Source organism: Sorex araneus, chromosome 5, assembly GCF_027595985.1.
Source record: "Sorex araneus isolate mSorAra2 chromosome 5, mSorAra2.pri, whole genome shotgun sequence".
Taxonomy (NCBI): Eukaryota; Metazoa; Chordata; class Mammalia; order Eulipotyphla; family Soricidae; genus Sorex; species Sorex araneus.
Window position 1 is genome coordinate 49,285,486 of NC_073306.1, and position 20,088 is coordinate 49,305,573.

General features: G+C 48.8%; 1 protein-coding gene across 2 annotated transcripts in view; it reads right to left on the reverse strand.

Annotated features, from left to right (window-relative positions):
• MAN1C1 (mannosidase alpha class 1C member 1) overlaps window positions 1-20,088 on the reverse strand; it is a 157,631-nt gene that overhangs the window by 86,677 nt on the left and 50,866 nt on the right. For both annotated transcript variants that reach the window (XM_055139068.1, XM_012931650.2), the window contains exon 2: window positions 7,442-7,538. In XM_055139068.1, coding sequence (XP_054995043.1) covers window positions 7,442-7,538 — 97 coding nt within the window. The remainder of the gene's footprint in view (window positions 1-7,441; window positions 7,539-20,088) is intronic.

The window sequence follows — 20,088 nt, forward strand, 5'->3', positions numbered from 1 at the left end:
ATGTGTGCCATACCTGCCCAAATCAGTGAGTGATGATGCCTGACATTGATTCCCAAGAACTGTAGACACATTGGTGCTATGTTTTCACAGAAAAAAGAAAAAAGCCAAAGTTCAAAAAAGTGAATGTGATATTTTCAGTCATATAAGTGACAGTGTTTTCTTACCTAATAAAATGGGGAAGGGAAAGAATGCGTATGCATGTGGAGAAAAAAATTGTCCTTTTGTAAGAACTTACTATGTGCTGGGCACTGCATGGGATTAGCTCTGTGCCCTGTTTCCATTTCGCAGGTGAGTAAACTGAGGTTCAGAGAACTTGGTGACTTGCCTAATCTCAACCAGCTGCTAAATGTCGAAAATTTAAACCCAGGTGTATCTCTGCAGTCAAGATTACTGCCTCTCAGGGGGCTGGAGCAATAGCACAGCGGGTAGGGCGTTTGCCTTGCACACAGCTGGCCCGGGTTCGATTCCCAGCACCCTATATGGTCCCCTGAGCACCGCCAGCAGTAATTCCTGAGTGCAGAGCCAGGAGTAACCCCTGTGCATTGCCAGGTGTCACCCAAAAAGCAAAAAAAAAAAAAAAGATTACTGTCTCTCAGAAATAAAGTCAGAGACTGGTGAAGAACACATGGAGTCTGGGGAAACTGGGGAGGCGGCTGGTTTCACAACCTGTTTCTCTGGCACAGTGTGCAGTGTGCAGGCAGCCATCCTAGGAAAGTAACACGCTCTCACGCCCACAAAAAGACGTGTGTGTGTGTGTGTGTGTGTGTGTGTGTGTGTGTGTGAGAGAGAGAGAGAGAGAGAGAGAGAGAGAGAGAGAGAGAAGGAGAGAGACAGGGAAAGAGAGGAGGAGAGAGAGGGAGGGGAGAGAAAGAGAGAGGGAGGGAGGGAGGGAGGGGGAGAGAGAGGGAGAGAGAGAGAGAGAACATTTTGCAGAGGACCCTCCTAAGTCACACACCAAAAAGCAATTGTAAAAATGACACCTTGGGGCCAGGATTTACTCCCTCTTCAACACCACATTTGCTCCCTTTACAAGGCAAAGATGATTTTTCTCTCTGCCAAGGCCGAACATTCCTAGCCTGTGATCTGAAAATCATGCTGTGTTCATTTTGCCTCTTAACTCACCCAAGGCCATAAATCATTCCTCGAAATGGGGATGTGGTTGGCAGTTCTATTGGGGATTCACAAGGCAGAGGCAGAATCCAATTTGGGACTCTCCTGGGCCTCCTGGGCCAACTTCGGAGCAGGATGTTGCTTTTGGCCTCACAAGCACCTCCACATTCCCTAGAAAAGACGCCCAAGGACCAAACCTGCTGACTCAGCAGGAGAGCTGTGCCTCCACGGTCAGTCTGCTGCTTGGAAATGCACCCTGTGACAGGGGAGGTCATTGGCTGAAGAGGATGAGAAGAACAAAGCGCGGCAGGCCCAGCCCTTCTCCAGCCAATGCCTGAACCAAGGGCTAACCGGAAAATAGGGCAACTGCAGGGGGCAACACATCTATTCTCCATTATTTATTGAGAGTAGACTATGTGCCAGATGCTTTCTTTCCTGGAAACATAATTATTCTCACACCTATTTTGCAGCAAATACACTGGCAGCAACTTGCAGTTAATGTATGCACATGGGTAATGCCGGCACCAGGCAAAGTACACACATCAACCGAATGCATCCTTACAACTTGGGGTGCTATTGTCCTTATCACACAGACGGAGATACTGGGGGGGGGCAGGGAGGCGCTTGCCCAAAGTCACATGACTAGAAAGTGGCGGGCCTGAGATCCAACTCAGGCTAGTCTGATTCTCACAGCCCTCCGTTCAATGCAGAGAGCCCGAGGCCTAGCTGGCAGTGAGATGCTTTTTAAGTTATCGGGCAGGGATAGAAAAACAAAACATAAAAATCTTCCTCTGCTGGGAGGAAAAAGGAAATCTGAAAGTTTTTTCTAAACCCTGAATATTGAGCTGAGGTTCAGCAACAATGCAAGATGTACGACTGCAGGCCGGCCCTGAAGCACATGGCTTCCTAAGAGTGTGGAAGTAGAGGGTGTACGCCACCTCCGAGCCGAGACCAGGCCTCTGCCCACTCACTTCGCCCAGTCACCTGTGTGGTCACTGCTTGGGTAATTTCTATTTCCTGGGGGGTGCCCTGGCCTCAACTGTAGCCTTGCACTTCAGGCCATCTTGGACAATCTCAGAGTGAACAATGCAATGTACTCAGGCCTCCCCTTGGGTCAAGAACCAGCCCTGCCATGAATAAACTGCTCCTCCTTGGGCAAGTCCCACTTGCCCTCGGAGCCCTGTTTCTCCAACTCTAGGATGAGGGTGTCAGGCCAGCCTTCAATGGGCCTCCCTGGTGGCAGCATGCCCGGATTCTGTGCCCTTGCACTGACTCCCCCATGCCAGCACAGGACAAAGCTCTCCTCATCACTCAGACTTCTTAGGAGGATGGTAGCACTGTAGCACTGTCGTCTGTAGCACTGTCGTCCCGTTGTTCATCGATTTGTTCGAGCGGGCACCAGTAATATCTCCCTTGTGAGACTTGTTATTGTTTTTGGCATAACGAATACACCACGGGGAGCTTGCCAGGCTCTACTATGCGGGCGGGATACTCTTAGTACATTGCTGGGCTCTCTGAGAGGAGGAATTGAACGTGGGTCGGCCTCGTGCAAGGCAAATGCCTTACCCCCTGTGCTATCGGTTCCAGTCCTGTTGTAAGTTTATTTTATTATGTGGTATAAGCTGGACTGGCGTGATAGCACAGAGGGTAGGGTGTTTGCCTTGCACGTGGCCGACCCAGGTTAGATTCCTCTGTCCTTCTCAGAGAGCCTGGCAAGCTACCGAGAGTATCCCGCCTGCACGGCAGAGCCTGGCAAGCTACCTGTGGTGTATTCGATATACCAAAAACAGTAACAAGTCTCACAATGGAGACATTACTGATGGCCGCTCGAGCAAACTGATGAACAACAAGATGACAGTGCTACAGTGCTATTCCTTGAGAGGATTAATCTCCTTAAAATGCTTCAAGGCTGGCTGCAACCAAAATCAAGGTGTTACCACTTAACCAAAACCCTTACACTGGCATGGGTGCAACTCATTCCATGACTTTGAACCTGAAGCTCCCCCAGCCCCTTCCCTGTGAAAGTCCATGGTGAGCTGCTTAAATGAGCCGGTGACAGGCAGGCACCCTGCTTACTAGTTGTTCGTCCGCTCTAATCTCTGATATAGGCTCCTGAGGTCCTGGGGTCCAAGGCAGGAAGATTGAAGACCAGGAAATCCTTGGACCCATGATGTGGGCTTCTGAGTCCAGGGCCCCTGATCCTGGGGCACATGCCAGACAAGGTGGGATAAGCACTCAGTGTCCTAAGGGTCATACATCCTCCTAACAGCTGAGCTTGAAGAATACTTCCTACATGTACTTCCTACATGAACAGAAACCCTTCTTGTATATGAACTTATTTAGGGTTTTTTTTTGGACTTATTTAGGGTTTTTTGTTTGTTTGTTTGTTTGTTTTTGCAGGGGGCGATGTCTTACTCCAGTGATGCTCAGGGTTTACTCCTGGCTCTGTACTCAAAAATTACTCCTGGTGGTACTCAGGGACCATATAGGATGATAGGGATTGAACAAGGTCACATGCAAGGCAAACACTCTACCTGCTGTACTGTCTCTCCAGTCCCATGAAGCACTTAGTTTTTAGGGTTTTTTGTTTGTTTTTGGACCACACTCAGCAATGCTTCTCAGGTGTTACTCCTGGTTTTGCACTCAGAAATCACTTCTGGTGGTGCTTAGGGGATGATATGGGATGGCCTGGGATTGAATCCAAGTCAGCCACAAGGAAAGCAAGGGCCCTACCTGCTGTATCTCTCCAGTCCCTCATGTTGTTCTTAAATCTGTCATGTGGAGGGTCTGCAGAAAGAGTACAGGTGTGAAAGTGCTTATATGGCCTGTGATCAGGCCCTAGCTCAATCTCCAGAACCACATAATTTCCCCAATAACCCCCAAGCAAAAGTGGCCCCTGAGCACTGCTGGCTATATACAGCTCCAAGCCCCTAACCCTCACAAAAAAAAAAAAAAAAAAGAATTGATGGTATGATAAACTGCTTGGTTCAGATCAGTTTGCCTCAGTTCATCTTCACAAACAATCTGGCTTTGAAGTGCCTCATAGAGTCACCCAAGAACTTTCCTCTGGGCTCTGAGGACACCTCTAAGTGTTACCATAAGCCTTTCTATCACGTACCCCAGTGGTGACAACAAGAATCATAGCTATCATCTATGAAGCAGGTGGTGTCAGGCTGGTTCAGTCAGGGGCTGATGTTCTCCTCGGCTCCACTTATAGAAAGCTTCGAGAGAAGCCACTTGCCCAAGGTCACAACCATTAGGAAGTAGGATGAATCTGGGGAGATAGCTCAATGGGCTGAAGCACAATGCTTTGCACACAGGAAACTTGGGTTTAATTCCTACCACTGTTTGGTCCCTTAAAAGCCACTGGGGGAACACCAGATATGGTTCAAAAAAAGTGTGTGTGTGTGGGACCCCATATACCTACTGGGTCAGACAGCTCAGTGGGCTGAGTGCATGCTTAACTGATAGGAAATCCAGGTTCAATCCCCAGCATCACATGTCCCAAGAGCACAGAGTCGAACTCCCATGCACTGCCAAGGGTGATCCCCAAACAAAAGCAGCAGTAGTCTGAATTTGAGCCCTGTTCGTCACCCTGAGCCAGTGAAACAGTAAAGGACCATTCACGTGACCGCTGGGATCACCTTCTAGTCAACTCCCTCACTCAGAGCCCAGAAGCCAGAGAGGCCCCAGGAAGGGCTGCTGGCATATGTCTTGGCAAAGCTAGTGGGATTCCTCTGTGCTGCTGACCTCTGTGTCCTGAGCGGTCAGCACCAGGCATGGCATCACACAAGCACTTGTGTGGATGAGCATCTTAACCAAGACCAGTTCTCCCTGTCCAGTGAGGGGTGGGTGGGAGGTCCTGGACCTCTTTCTCTTCCTCCCCCAGGAGCCAGCCTCCCACTGGCTCTGCTTCACTGCCGGGACTGTTGCAGCACTGCAAGATGGGTACCCCGGGCCCTGCTGAGGCTGTTCTTGGGAGACAGACAACTCAGGGGACCTGAGAGCCTCCCTCATGGGCTCACCCAGAGAGCACCAACCCCATTCGTTACAAAGAAAATCACCAGTCACTCCTAGGTATGTGACCCTTGGCGTGCCCATGTTTGTTCTCCCAGTGGACCCAGTGAGAAGGACCCAGAGAGGCTGAGCACCCAAGACTTGGTCACACAGAGAGCTCCAGACAGATGAACAGGGTGATGAGGTGCCCAGGGCTTCTGGATCTAAGTTCCTTTCTGCCACTCCTATCTTCCAGGATCAGTAGATAGAGGGCTGAGATTGACAGAGCTGGTCCTGAGTTTTACAGAAGGGGACTGACTGGCTTTATTCCTCCTAGAAGCACCTGTTTCCCTGTGGAAGCTCTGAGCAATAGCTATGGCTGAACCCTGCAGATTTGGAAGTCATCCTCCCCCTAAACTCCAACTCCCTGAATATCTGCAAATTAGATAGAGAGGAGGGAGGAAGCTTCCTTGATCAAGTCTCTGATCTGTACTAGTGGCCAAAGTCCCAACAACCTAGCTGAGGTCATACCAGGAAGCTGTTCCCAGGCTGATAGCGTGTGTCCTAGGTAGGAAAGGCAGCAGGCTCCTATACTGGGATCCACATGGTTCACATTCGAGGTTAAAGAAGCATCTGTTTCCCTCCCTTCTGGCTCAGGAATCATCTCCAGGAATTTATCCCAAGACAACATTTCATGCTCGAAGATGATCACTGAGGCATCATTTTTAATAGTGAAAACTTGGAAACGACCCTTGTCTAACGTGAAATGGCTAAATGAACCACAGCACAGTCATGCAATGATTGTGACCATTAAAGTGTTTTTATGAAAAAAATTTAAATGAGTTAGAAGAATGCTGATGATGTAACATTAGGTAGAGAGAGGAGATACAAAATTGTGCATAAAGGGAGAGAAAGCACACAGAAGAAGAGATGGGAAGGAAATGAGCCAAGATGTCGACAGAGGCTGTTTATGGAGCAGAATGAGTTCTGGGTTTTGGGTTTTTTGGGCCTCCTTTATATGGCTTTGATGTTTTCTCTGCTCCCCCCACCCCCAATATTCTCATATTCATCAGAAAAAAAGAAAGAGAACCTCCCCAAATTCACACCACCCCCAGCGCCAGGCAGAGTAAATGATCTGAATTAGCTCGACAGGCTGTGCTGCTGATGGCTGAGGGTGAGGAGGGGTCCCTGTGTCCCTTTTCTTGTCATGCAAATACATGTGTGCTGATTCTTATGTGGGGGTGGCAGTGGGGAAGGGAGGCGTGCTTCTTATAAATCTGCCTTTAAGGTTTCTGAGAATTTTCATCTGACTTAATGCTTTACTCCTGGGGTCTGGAGCGATAGTACAGTGAGTAGGGCACTTGCCTTCATGTGGGTTCGATCCCCAGCACCCCATATGGTCCCCTGAGCACTCCTAGGAGTTATTCCTGAGTTCAGAGCCAGGAGTAAGCCCTGAGCATCACCAGGGTGTGGCCCAAAATCAAAAACCAAAATCCAAATCAATAAACAAGCAACAACAAAAAATGCTTTACTCCCGAACTTCAGGAACCAGAGTCTACAAAGGGCGGGGAATGCAGGAGCTGCATGTCGGGGCTCAGCCCCGGAGAGCTCCCATCTCTGGGGGAAAGAGAAGGAGGAAGCAGGCTGCCTCCAAGGTCTTGTCACAGGAACAGCCTGAAGAGGGGGGAGTGCCCCTTGGAGAGGCGTTTAAATTATTAAATTAGAAGTAGGAGGCCTGACCCCCAGCAGGCACCAGGCATCTCTCAAGCTGAGAGAAACCTTCCGGGTTCTGGGTGTGGTGACCTGGAGGCTGGGAAGGGCAGAGGCAGCAGCTGGCAAGGCTGCAGGTGAACCCAGGCTGTGAACACAGGCCCCCTGAGCCACAGCTGCACGGCGGCCACTCCATCCGTCAGGTGGTATATGAGGCCCCAGATGTGCCCAGTGTCAGCAGAAACACATTAACTGTCTCCAGGAACACCCAGGCAGAGCCATGGCTCCAGGAGGGCTTGACCACCCAGACCTCTGTGTTCTTCAGAGTCCCCATCTTTCTCAGGAGCACTCCTCTACCCCCACTTGGGCCTCACCCACTTTTGTAAGTCTTTCTCTCTGAGAAATAAGTCATAGGTCCAGACTGAGAGGCGCGCATGGCTGCAGACAAGCCCACAGACCTCCTTCAAGGCTAGAAGGCTCTGAAGTCTGAAAAACCCCAAGGAACCCAGACTTGGGAGCCCCCAGGGATGCAGAAATCAGGGACTCATCTCAGGAAGAGCAAAGCTAAGGATCAAACAGCGCTGGGCCACCAGGCGGGCAGAGGGGCTCCCTGGTGTCCACTCACCGAACATGCTGCCCTCGTAGCCGTCCTTCGTGAGTGGCCGGAGCTCGTTTTTCCCCATTGCATAGCGCTTGTAGTTCTGCCAGGCGAACTGCATCATCTGCGGGGGAGAACAGGAAGCAGAGCCTGAGTGTGGCGGTCCCCAGGCTGCAGCCCGACTGCCTGGCTTTGCCCTGTGCCCACATCATTAAAACATGAACCACATTTAAAAAAAGAATCTTCCCATCTGCAGACCACAATGTCCCCTAACCATCACTGTATTCACAGTCAACCCCACACATCAAGAGTCTCTGCATGGATTCCTTAAAGACACAAAAAGCACAAAGTGAATCTCAACCCTCCTTTGGGGTCAACGTAGAGAGCCTCATTTTGCCCCTGCAGTTTTCTCCATTTTGTTCTGGCCCAAAGTAATCCTCTGAAGAGCAGGAGACGGACACTCCGAACATTCCCTGGAGCTAAGTCTTGCCAACTGACTCCATATTCTAGGTGAGATGGTCAAAGACATGGGGTAACCTGTCCAAGGGCCGTCAGTATATCCTTGGCCTGGCTCTAAGCCTCAAATTCTGTCCCTGGAAAGCCACGTCGTGAGTCTCAACTCTTCTAGCCCTTGGCTTGACCCGCCCTGGCCATCCCAGACTCCCAGCATCCTGGTTGGTCACTATCATTATTTTTGGAATCTCCCTGGCTCTGATCCCTAAGCCTCTTGAACTCAGAAAATACATTTTTTTTCTGCCTGCATCCCCCACAGCACCCACCTCAGGCTTAGCCCGCACGGACACTTAGTGAGTTCGTCACTCAGTTCTTGCTACTTTCTAAAGTGAAAGAGCAATAGTGCTGCTATCTGCATGTCGGGAGCAGCAGGCAAACCCCTGGTCCCCTTGCTGTACTTGGCACTGAATCCTAGGTGACAGCAAGGTGCTCTGGCCCCAGCCCTGCTGCTCAGGCCCCCGGAGATCCCTTTATTCTTCCCCTGGCAAGCTGCAGAGGCGTGAGTCGGAGGCGGGCACTGGGGCAGGCAGTGGGGTGGGGGACAGCTCTAGGACAGGTGGGTGGGAGGATATGGCAGCCAAAAGAACTCAGGCTTCACGTCAGAGGCCTGTGTCCTCACCCTAACCTTGCCACCACCTTTGTGGCTCTGGCAAGTGACCACCCACCTCTGACCACCTCAGCTGCCAGAGCTCTGAGATGGGTAGAACATGACCTGCTTTGCCACAATCAACAAAACCAAACCACAGGGGTGCTGACGCCAAGGGTCTGGACTGTGGCCCAAGGACCTGCCTTCTGACAAGTTCCTGTGGTGGGATCTCACAAGATCCCCAGATCCTCTGAGAAGTACAGGCCTGTGGATCACAGCGGAGACCTGGCCCTCCCAGGGCACGTCACTCACACACCTCCCCTCCCTTCCAGCCACCTCTGGCTTTTCTTCTCCTACCTCCAGGCCCACTTCCCGGCCTCCACCGCTTGCTTTCCAAATCTCCCCACCAGCACTCTCCACACTCTCCCTAGGCCAAGAACAAAGCAGCAACTCTGGTCAGCAATTCCCACCCAGAGACTCTGCTACGGCCCCGATGCACAGGTCAGGAGGGGAAGAAGCCTGACAGGTGTGTGGACTAGATGCTCAGTGACACGGCAGAAGAATTTAGTACCATCTCCTCACTTCGTGCATGGTGAGGCTCCGAGGCAGCATGTGGCAAAGGTGGCTTGGCAGTAGGGCTGGGATCCAGCGTGTTTGACTTCCAGACCAGCAGAACCCAGCCGCCTGCTGGGCCTGATATGTGGTTTGCCACGTGGCACACATGCAAATGTCATGGTAACGTACGCCAAGCCCTGGGTCTGGGCTGGGAGTCCTGGTTCCATTCCTCTGTTATTTTCTACTTATCTTGAATTGGCAATAACGGAAACTAATTGCTGGGTATGAGTGCTGGAGGGAGACCGGCCTCCTCCCTCAGTCTCTCCTATCTAAGGGGCCCCTCAATTAAGTCAGTGTGAGGGGAGCAGGGAGGGGGTGACAGAGGAGAGCTGCGGGAGGCTGTTAAAACATAAATAGCAGCAGGAAAGCAGGCGTGGAGGTCGAAGGGGGAGGCTGCTCCTTACCCCCAAACCCTCCTGCAGAGAGAATGAGGAAAGTGGGTGTAGAGGAGTAATTAAGAGAATCATAGGTATCTGCATGTTCTCAAAGGAGCTGTCACTGCAGGGATGTGGAGATGTTTGGAACGTGGCCTGTTCTCATAGTCATCAAAATCAATGGTGGGGAGTGAAGGCACAAAGAATCCCCAAGTCACTGAAACAGCATTCAGAAGGCAATGAGAAAAGCTCCCAATGCGCGCATGCGTGCAGGCACATGTGCGCATGCACACACACACATCCAAGTACATACACACACATACACACACACACACACACAAGTAACAAGTACACGGAGTCCCTCTACACCCACGTCTCCCCACCTTGGCTCATGAGGGGCCTAGTGAGTGAGCAGGGGTGAGGAGGTCCCCCACTCAGGTGGGCCCTCTTTGCCTAGTACACCCTAAGAAAGCACTGGCCATGCATCTGTGCTGTACTGGGAAAGCTCTCCTGGCCCCGCCCTGGACTCCCTGACAACAGCTTTCCCACACTTTCCAGCTAAACGGGCACGTCTGCAGGGAGCCCTCACCGAGTAAGTCTAGCCTCCACTCTTCCCTTTGGGGTGGGGGATGGAGTGAACATGAGTAGTAGCTGCGAACATGAGTAGTAGCATGTTCTCTGCCAGTGAGCATCTCTGATCCCTTTTCCGGTACAAGAGGCTCTCCAGTAGTGCTCAGGGGCTACTCCTGGTGACACAGTCCTATAGGTATGGGCCTGGGAGTAACACGCTGCCTGGGAGCCACCAGGATTATACCTGGAGTGTTCAGGCAGCCATATGGTACATGGAATTAAACGTGGGGTCTTATTTGTGCAAAGCATGCATCTGTCCCCTTGAATTATTTCTTCTGCCTCCTAACCTACATTCTTGATCCAAGTCTCTGCAGACCCACTCGGCTTTTATACTTGATTCTTTGGTCATGCCACTGTTTGGTCCATTCCCCTACCAGCCACTGCTACCTGCCTAGCAATTCATCCAGGGACTGGCACACAATAGCTGCTTGTTAAAGGATTGCTGAATAGAGGCTGGAGATACAGGGCAATAGGTAGGATGCTTGCATGCGGCTGATCAGGGTTTGATTCCTGGTACCCCCTATGGTCCATTGAACACCACTGGAAATGACCCCTGAGCGCAGAGCCCTAAGGCCCAAGCACCATTGGGTGTGGCCCAAAAAAACAAAAATTAAAAGATTTCCTGAATAAAGGTAAGAGTAATCAGAAAGGGGACAGGAAGGAGGGGAGAAAAAAGAGAATCATCAGAAAACTTGGCTCTGGAGCTTGACATGTGGCTCAGAGTGTGAACCACAGACATCACCTGTAAGACAGGTAAGAGGTCAGAGGGCAGGGGCACGTGAGCAAAAGAGGGCCTGCCAAGAGGACAAGTATCTGTCTCAGGAATGTTTCGTAGGTCTCCCACTGTCCTGAAGGACAGGTCAGACTGGGAGGCTCACCACAGAACGGCAATTTTTTTTTTTTTTTTTTTTTGCTTTTTTGGGTCACACCTGGCCATGCACAGGGGTTACTCCTGGTTCTACACTCAGGAATTACTCCGGGCGGTGCTCAGGGGACCATATGGGATGCTGGGATTTGAACCCGGGTCGGCCGTGTGCAAGGCAAACGCCCTACCCGCCGTGCTATCGCTCCAGCCCAGAACGGCAAATCTTACACAGGTGGCTTGTGCCTTAGGTGATTTCCGACCTTGGCTTTCGAGATTTATAGGCCCTTACTTCATGCTGCCGCAGTTCTAAGATGCAGCGTTCACCCAGGGCTACTGCCTGCCTGAGCAAAGGAGAAAGATCCAGTCCTTTCTCTTTGAGCACTCCCAGTGCTGTGGGTCTCACTGCCTTCCCAGACAGCCTATTCAATGGCAGAATGCCACCAAATTCTTCGTTCAAATCTTCCCCCTGCAACCCTGAGGAAAACAGCACAAAAGCTCCCACACACCCAGCTTCACGACTGATCTCAGTCAGACACACTGAGATCAGTCGTGAAGACATACCGGCAGCTGAGTTAGCCCAGGTAGGCCAAGCTGCCACTGGGCCCAGACCACTGGAGCCTTAGCAGGATGGGGGCAGACCCAGTGCCAAAAGCCCAGTGCTCCACCCACCTACATCTGGCTCCCGCCGCTGCCAGAGAAATGGCCCAGCTTCATGACTGATCTCAGAGAGACGCCAGAGAGACACCTGCAGCTGGTAATCCCAGCTCAAAAACTCCTGAAGCATGTGGCTGCTTATGCAGCTGTGTGACACCTCCAAACTTCACAGGCCTGACAGCCCAACAGAAGCACAGAAAATTAGATGGGAAAATTGAGTAGAACCCACTAAGCTCGATGAGTGACAGCAACAATAATACAGAAGGCTCAATTCCTAACAGTTCAGTCAACTCTCAGGCCATGACTTTAGCAATACCATTATGAAATTGTAACAAGCAATAGAAAAAAATTATTTTGTGCCTGCTAAGGGAGCAGGCGTGGGGGGGTGGGTGGGAAATGGGGCATTGGTTAAGGGAAGGGAACATTCATGGTGGGACTGGTTTTGGAATATTAAATACCTGAAACAACTGTATTATAAACAACTTTGTAAAGCACGATGTTCAGAGTTTAATTCAAAACAACAAATAGATAAAATTAAATTTAAAAAGGGCTTCTACAGACTTCTCGCCAGGGGGACCTAATTCTCACATCGCCTTCAGCCATCAGTGGGTGTGCTCAGCAGCCCATCCCTCCAACAGGGCCCCCCACAGCACAGCTGAGTCCCCTGAAACTGCAGGCCCACACAAAATGTTTTCCAGATGCTCCAAGCCTTGTCACCCACTGTTAGGGGGGCTATCCTCAGGTGGTGGTGGTGGGGGGGGCAGAAACTAAAGTATTCTCTGCCTGGTTATATCGGCACCCAACCTTAGAGGTATGGACTTACTCTCTGACCCAAATAGTGACACCTTCTTGAGCCCTGCTTACTTCCCAGGCTGTCTGAATCCCTCTGGAGGCTGGAAAGAGAGTGCAGGAGGTAACTTGCCCTGCATGAGGCTAACCCAGGTGTGATCCCCAGCACTGCAGATGGTCCCCTGGGCACCACCAGGGTCACTCCTCAGCACAGAGCCAAGGAAAGCCCCTGAGCACTGCTGGGTAAGCCTCCCTCCCCTGTAAAAAATTCTCCTTCTGGAACCAGATCTTATTATTCTCACTGTGTGTGTGTGTGTGTGTGTGTATGTTGTGTGCATGCATGCGCGCTCGCGAGCGCGCACACACACACACACACACACACAGGCACGCACACCTGTACACAAGCTTGGGGCAATCTGCAAACTCAATGGGACTGCCATCTGTGTCTCCCCCTGAGTTTTGAACAGAAACAGTCGGGCCCAGGCTGAGGACGACATCAGGAAATAGCAGCAGGGTCTCGCTCCTGGATCCAGCACTTAACGGCTCATCTGTCAGGGAGGAGCCTGCCAACAATCGGCACAACCCCCGTGTCTCCATTTGGACATAAAGCTATTGTACATAAGGCTGAAACACACACACACACACACACACACACACACACTCTGCCCTAGTACAGAGAGAATAGGGTATTGCTTTGGTGGTTTTCAATTTTTTCTTTTTAAGGAAAATCACAGGTTAGATTAATTTGATTTGTTCTTCGAGAACCTAATTTTGCTCCACAAAACACATTTGTTCTAAATGCCTAAAAATCACTAACTTAAAAACTTATTAGTTTTGAGACACACAAACGAATCTCGGACCCGAGCAACTTGCAGCAGAGATGGCCCAGGACATTGCAATAGGCCCTCTCTGCCAGGCTGCTCCAGAGAGGGGCAGCTGTTGTCCCTTCACCTGCCTTCTAAGAGCTCTGGCAGGCGCCATTTTCTGTAAGCCAGCGAGAAGCTCCAGGTACGAGAAGTGATGACAGTAAATCCCAAGTCTCACGGGACAGGGGAGGAGTGGGCCCTCCTCTTTCCCCTGGCCCCGATGAGACGCCAAGATGATGCCACATCTGCCCACCGGCTACTTAAGCTCCCACACGGCCATAATCCAGAGACACACAAATGAACCTCGGACCTGAGCAACTTGCTGCAGCGATTTCTTCAGACCCTAATAATTAAAAGCTTAGAATTCTGGGGCTGGAGCAATAGCACAGCGGGTAGGGCGTTTGCCTTGCACGTGGCCGACCCGGGTTCGATTCCCAGCATCCCATATGGTCCCCTGAGCACTGCCAGGAGTAATTCCTGAGTGCAGTCAGGAGTAACCCGTGTACATCGCCGGGTGTGACCCAAAAAAAGCAAAAAAAAAAAAAAAAGCTTAGAATTCCTATAGCACTGTTGCGGCCGTGTGACATTATATTATATCCATAACAAGCAATACAAAACACATTGTCTAGCATTGCACTTTCGGCAGGTATGAAGGGTGGTAAGACTGGTCTCAAAATATCGAAGGTAAAGTAGAGAAAGAATACTTTGCAAATTGTCTGCTACACAGGCAGGGGGAAGTGTGGAGTGGGGAGGGGGGTGATACTGGGGATTTTGGTGATGGAAAACATGCACTGGTGAAGGGATGGGTGTTTGATGACCATATGATAGAAGTTCAAACATGAAATTTTTGTTATTGTACCTCATGGTGAATTAATAAAAAAAACTTACTAGTTTTATTAGGATGTATATGGCTTTTTAAAAGACAGGCACGTTGAGCTGGGAGATAGTGTAGTGGTCAGGGGCAGGCCTAGACTCCCCCCTCCGCCCACCACCCCAACATGGGTCCCTGAGCACCATCAGGGAAGCCCAGAGATGGTGCCAAAGAGCCTGGCAGGACCACATCCTTGGGCCTTTCTTATTGAACCACTGGCCAAGCTGGCATAGAGAATCACCGATGGGACCTCAGGATGTGAGGGCCACTTAGGAGGTGACCTCCAACCCCACAAAGAAAAGAATGGGCAGGGCCAGAGCGATAGCAGAGCAGGTAGGGCGTTTGCCTTGCACGCGGCTAACCCGGGTTCGATCCCCAGCATCCCATATGGTCCCCCAAGCACCGCCAGGAGTGATTCCTGAGTGCAGAGCCAGGAGTAACCCCTGAGCATCGCTGGGTGTGACAAAAAAACAAACAAACAAAAAAAAAAGAATGGACACGAACAAGTGTTGCCTAGGGTGTGGGGAAATTGGAGCCCTCATATAATGCTGGTAGAAATGACAACGGTGCAATCACTTTGGAAAATGGTTTCACAGAAAAAAGGGAAACACTCAGTTGCCAGACAGGCAGCACTGCTAGGTAGATATGGCAAGCCTGAGATTTCCAGCCTTAGGAAGGCTTGTTCACATGCTGGACCTCAGCTGGCATCTGGAAACTTCAATTGAGTGACGTGAGCATTCTCACCGTTCTCTCACTGTGAAGGTGTTTAAAGGTCCCCTGACTGGTGCTAACACATGCTTTCCTTCTGGAGTCTGGAATGTTGTCATGTGCTAGGCAGAGGGTACCTACATGACTGGTCCCCAGCATCAACCTTAGCACTGAATTTAAAGCGTGGCCCTGGGGAACAGCACCTCCTGCGTGATGTCACACATCAGAGCTGCCTGCATTCAGCGTGTTTTATGTGACTCCATGAGGAGGGGGCTGGGCTGTCACTGAACCTAGGGGTGATCTGGTTGTTGTTTGCCTTGGGGGAGGATACTCAGGGACCCACAAAAGGGAACAAAGTATGTTACACTACAACACAGATAAATCTTAAAAATGTTGCACTTGACAATGCCATCAGGTGAAACTCTTTCCTAACAAAACCAAAAACGTCGTGCTTCATCAAACAAGTCAGACACAAGAGACTCTGGTCAGTATTTGTCCATTTATGTAAAAAAAGGGGGTCCAGAAAAGACAAAACCAAGCAGACAAGCAAAGTGGCCAAAGGGGTTGGGGGGCAGGACACACCACGGGGAATGACTGATGATGAGTATGGGCGTCTTTGAAGGGTGATAAAAATATTCTAGAATTGATTATGATTATATTATTCTGTGAATATAAAACTTAACATTTAATTTAAAATACCCTGGATGAAGGGTACATGTAAGGTTTGATAAATTTTTGCAAGTTGGAGATTATTTCATTTATTTTTTGCACCCCCTCAGGAAATGTCGCTGTAGTTTGATGCCGTTTCCATCCAACTCTTCCTCCTTCCTCAACTTCTGCAAGCTCAGAGAGCACGTGCATGCGTCAGGCTCTCTGGGGCCATGTCACACACAGAGCCTCAAGGCTCTTGTGCCCCCTTTCCAAGGCTGTCCCACCCTCTCTGCTCAGGAAACGGAGCAAATGAGGGAGGAATCAGTTCTTGTGGTTTCTCCTTTTATGATTGTGTTACCTTGTTCAAAGACCCAGCCTTCCTTACTCTTGTCTTCCAGCCCCCAGACAAGGGAGGTTTTGTAGTTCTGAGCACTGTCCAGTAGTCCTGGTTCTTGTGGGCTCAATCCTCCCATACTCCTCACACATGAGCTCAGTTCTGGGTCTCTGCTTTGTTCTTCTGCATACATCGTGTCAGATGGTGTGCAAGATAAGGCTTATCTATCCATCTACCTTCTATTTATTTATTTTTGGTTTCTGGGCCACATCCAGCGATGCTTAGGACTTACTCCTGGCTCTGCACTCAGGGGACCATAAGGGTACCAGGGATTGAACCCGGTCAGCTGCATGAAAGGCAAGTGCCCTACCAGCTGTATGATCACCCTGGCTCCCCCATCTATCTTTTAATACATCCAAGGAACGCATGATTATAGAAAAGCAAAAGAAAACAACCACCCATCATCCGACTGCTCAGTCCATCAATCCCATTTTGGTGTCTATTTGCGTTCTTTTTCCATCCATCTTTGCTTCTTTCAAAGATGATAACACTAATGTTTTCATTCTATTACAAAAGTTTTGTAAACATCATTTTTAATAGCTGTGTAATAGTCCAACCGGCAAATCCAACATCATTTACTTAACCTTTCTTCCATATAATCGTGTAGTTCAATTATTTCTACTTAGGGACTATAATGAACATCTTTGTGCATTTGCCATTTTTTTTTTTGGTGTTTTGAGTAATTTCCTTAGCTCAGAGTCTAAGAAATTTCTAGGGAAAAAAAAGAAATTCTAGTGTACATGTACAATATATATATATTTCCTTTAAAATTTAAACCCAAATAGCATGTTTTGCACAATGTTGGACATCTTGATAAACAGAAAACTATTAACAATTTTATGACAATACAGAATAGTTCACTTGGGGAAATCAAACTGACATAATGTACAATCATCGCTGTCCACTGTGCAGTTCTTTCCACACTTTATTGCATTTGTGTAGTTCAGAGGGCTTGACAGAATAGGTATTAATTTCTATGTAGGAATAATCATATGAAGGCTAAACAAAATTTGAGATATAAAACATATAGGTACTGAAAGTTGTATTTCCAACTTGTATTAGTGACAACAAAAAAGGTCATTATTGCCTCTGGGTTGATCTTGGGGTGGGGTGGGGTGGGGGCGGGCCAAGCTTCCTACCAAAGGCCCAGCAGCTGCACTCACACCCCAACAGCTGCCACCGTGCCTCTGGCGGGGCTCCACCACCTCAGACCTGAGCTCCACAGAGGCGTTAACCTGCCAAACATTTCAGGGACACAGGGGGATTTTTTGGCTGAAAACTCCAGGCCTTCTTGGAGTTGGGGTGGGAGATCTTACCCCCACCTCCCTGAACTTCTGGAAGCCCCAGCAACCACACCCACATTCCATCACCACGGCCATGTAATCTCACTGTACAATGAAATATTCTGAATTTTCTGGACATCTCCAGACTCTGCAATACTAACATCCCAGTAGGAGCACACCAGATGGGATGGGAATGTAATAAGGAAGCCAACCAAGCTGGACTAACAAAAACATTAACACAGAAGGCTTAACTAGCAACAACTTAGCAAACCCTCAGACAAGGACTTAATGTCCCCATGATGAGAACAACACTTTTCACAAATTCTCTCTTTTACTGAAGTAGTTTTTGATCATTCCATTCGCCACTGATTGGTTACAAACATTGTGGGCCTGCTACAGGGGCAGGCTTGAGGGGTGGTTGGGAAAATGGAGATAATGATTGAGGGAAGGTGACAGCGGTGCTGGGATTGGTGATGGAATATTGAATGCCTGTAACAAATCATCATAAACAACTTTGTAAGCCATAGTACCTCAGTGAAATGGAGAAGAAAAAAACCAAAAATACTCATTACTAAGTAGAAAAACATGTTAACAAATGATAAAATACAAAACTCATTGCTCTATGTGATCATTTTAAAGGGGGAAAAAAAAGATTAGAAGGAAGTATACCAAAATGAGAAGCTAGAGATGTATTTCAGTATATGTCTCACATGTGTGAGGACCCAATGCTGAAAAATAAAATAATAATAATAATTAAAAAGGAAGAAAGAGAGGGGGCTAGATGGATTGCTCAATGGGCTTTGCATGCAGGTGACCCAGGTTCAATTCTTGGTACGTCATGGAGTGGGGGAGGAATGAAGAGAAAAGAGAAGAGGAGGAAGAGGAAAAGGAGCAACATAGAACAAGAAGAGAAAAAATACAACAAAATGCTAAGTATGGTGGTTGGATCTGTAGTGAGAAGCTGAACAATTGTATTTCCTATAATTAATATCTAGAAATGTTAGTAAGGTGAAAATTAAATGTTGCTAAAATGAAAAAAATATCAGAGCAGTGTTCTTCCAACACTTTGGCTCTTGTACCTTCTCGAGAGTCTATAAAACACTGCTCAAAGTAAATTCTTTTTTCTTTTTGGGTCACACCTGGCGATGCACAGGGGTTACTCCTGGCTCTGCACTCAGGAATTACTCTTGGTGGTGCTCAGGGGACCATATGGAATGCTGGGAATCGAACCCGGGTGTCAGCCACGTGCAAGGCAAATGCCCTACCCACTGTACTATCACTCCAGCCCCATCAAAGTAAATTTTTAACTCATTGGTAATACTTTACCCTAAGTTTAGTTGCAAAGATGTATTTTTTGGAATATGTATTTTTTTAAATACTCATATTAAAGTCTTATAGGATCTTTATTTAATTCTCACATCATCTGCTTATCAAAAAAGTGCTTCAATAGCTATGACTTTTATGCTTCCCCCCACCCCCTCAAGTGTACTCATGGCTCTTACTATCTTTTTTTGCCCACAGTGTAATGCATGTTTATCCTTAAAAGTCTCTTATAGGTCACCTAAACACTTTCTTTAACAAACTAAAAGGCAGAGACTTTCATTTTACAGCCCCTCTATAATTCCCCCCTCCATTCATTGTCCTTACCAAAGGCATACACTTTGTAACTCAGTCTTCTAAATTTTCTTTAACCACAAGTTTCTTCACATTTAAAGACTTCTGGTTGTTTATAACAAAGAATTAAGAATTACCCTACTTAGAAAAGGAGTCTTTACCCTTTGCTGGAGTTTGTCATTCCTCAACAGAGTCTCTTGCCCCTGTGCCTGGCTGTCTTCAATGAGGCCCCTTGGAGGTGGTAGGTTGAGTTTCCCTCCCTGCGCAGAGCAGAGCTCCAGCATTTGAAAACCTCCAGAACCCAGCCCAGCCATGCTCAAGGCCCCTCTCCACACGTTTGGACAAGCCCCACACATGAAGGAACCAGCAGAGGAACCCAGGTGTGTGGGACCCAGGGCTGAGATCTCCAAGCCTGCTAGGATCAGGACTGGGTCTCTTCCACCCAGATCCCCCATTTTCCAGTAGTTCGGTGGTCACACCCAGAAACTGCCCCCAGCCCGCCATGTAATCCCATCAACGGTCAACATCCAGAGACTATAAAACCATGCTCCCAGAATAAAACCAAACTTCCGACATCTTATAGTCTAGTTCTCCCTCTTGGAGAACCTGGCAAGCTACTGAGAGTTTTCCTGCCCACACGGGAGAGCCTGGCAAGCTCCCAGTGGCGTTTTCATATGCCAAAACCAGATGGATCTCATTCCCCTGACCCTGAAAGAGCCTCCAATGTGGTACCGTTGGGAAGGACGAGTAAAGAGAGGCTTGTAAAATCTCAGGGCTAGGACGAATGAAGACATTACTGAGACCACTCGAGAAAATCAACGATCAACGGGCTGATGATGATGATGATGATGATGATGATGATGATGATGATGATGATGGTCATGATCATGATCATGAAGAAATGATAAGATGATTCTCTGTAAAGGGAGTCTGTGGATACTTGGCCATGGAGTGGATGAGACAAAGTCAGGTTTAGAGAAAAGCAAAGGTCTTCACAGTTGGTACCAGAGAGAAGGCCAAGGAACAAGAGAAAGAACATAAATAGCAGAGCCAGACTGTCAGAGTGAAAAAGGATGTCCATGGGACACTCCTTGTTTCAATAGCATGTTTTACAAGAGTCATGTGTAAAACAAGGAAGTGACCTGCCATTGCAGGAAACAGGGACAGTTATGCTTCCACGAACATGCACTAGGAGAGCGAAGCAGCTGACAGGACTGGGATGGTCTGAACTGCTACGAAAAAATTTGAGATGGATACAAGA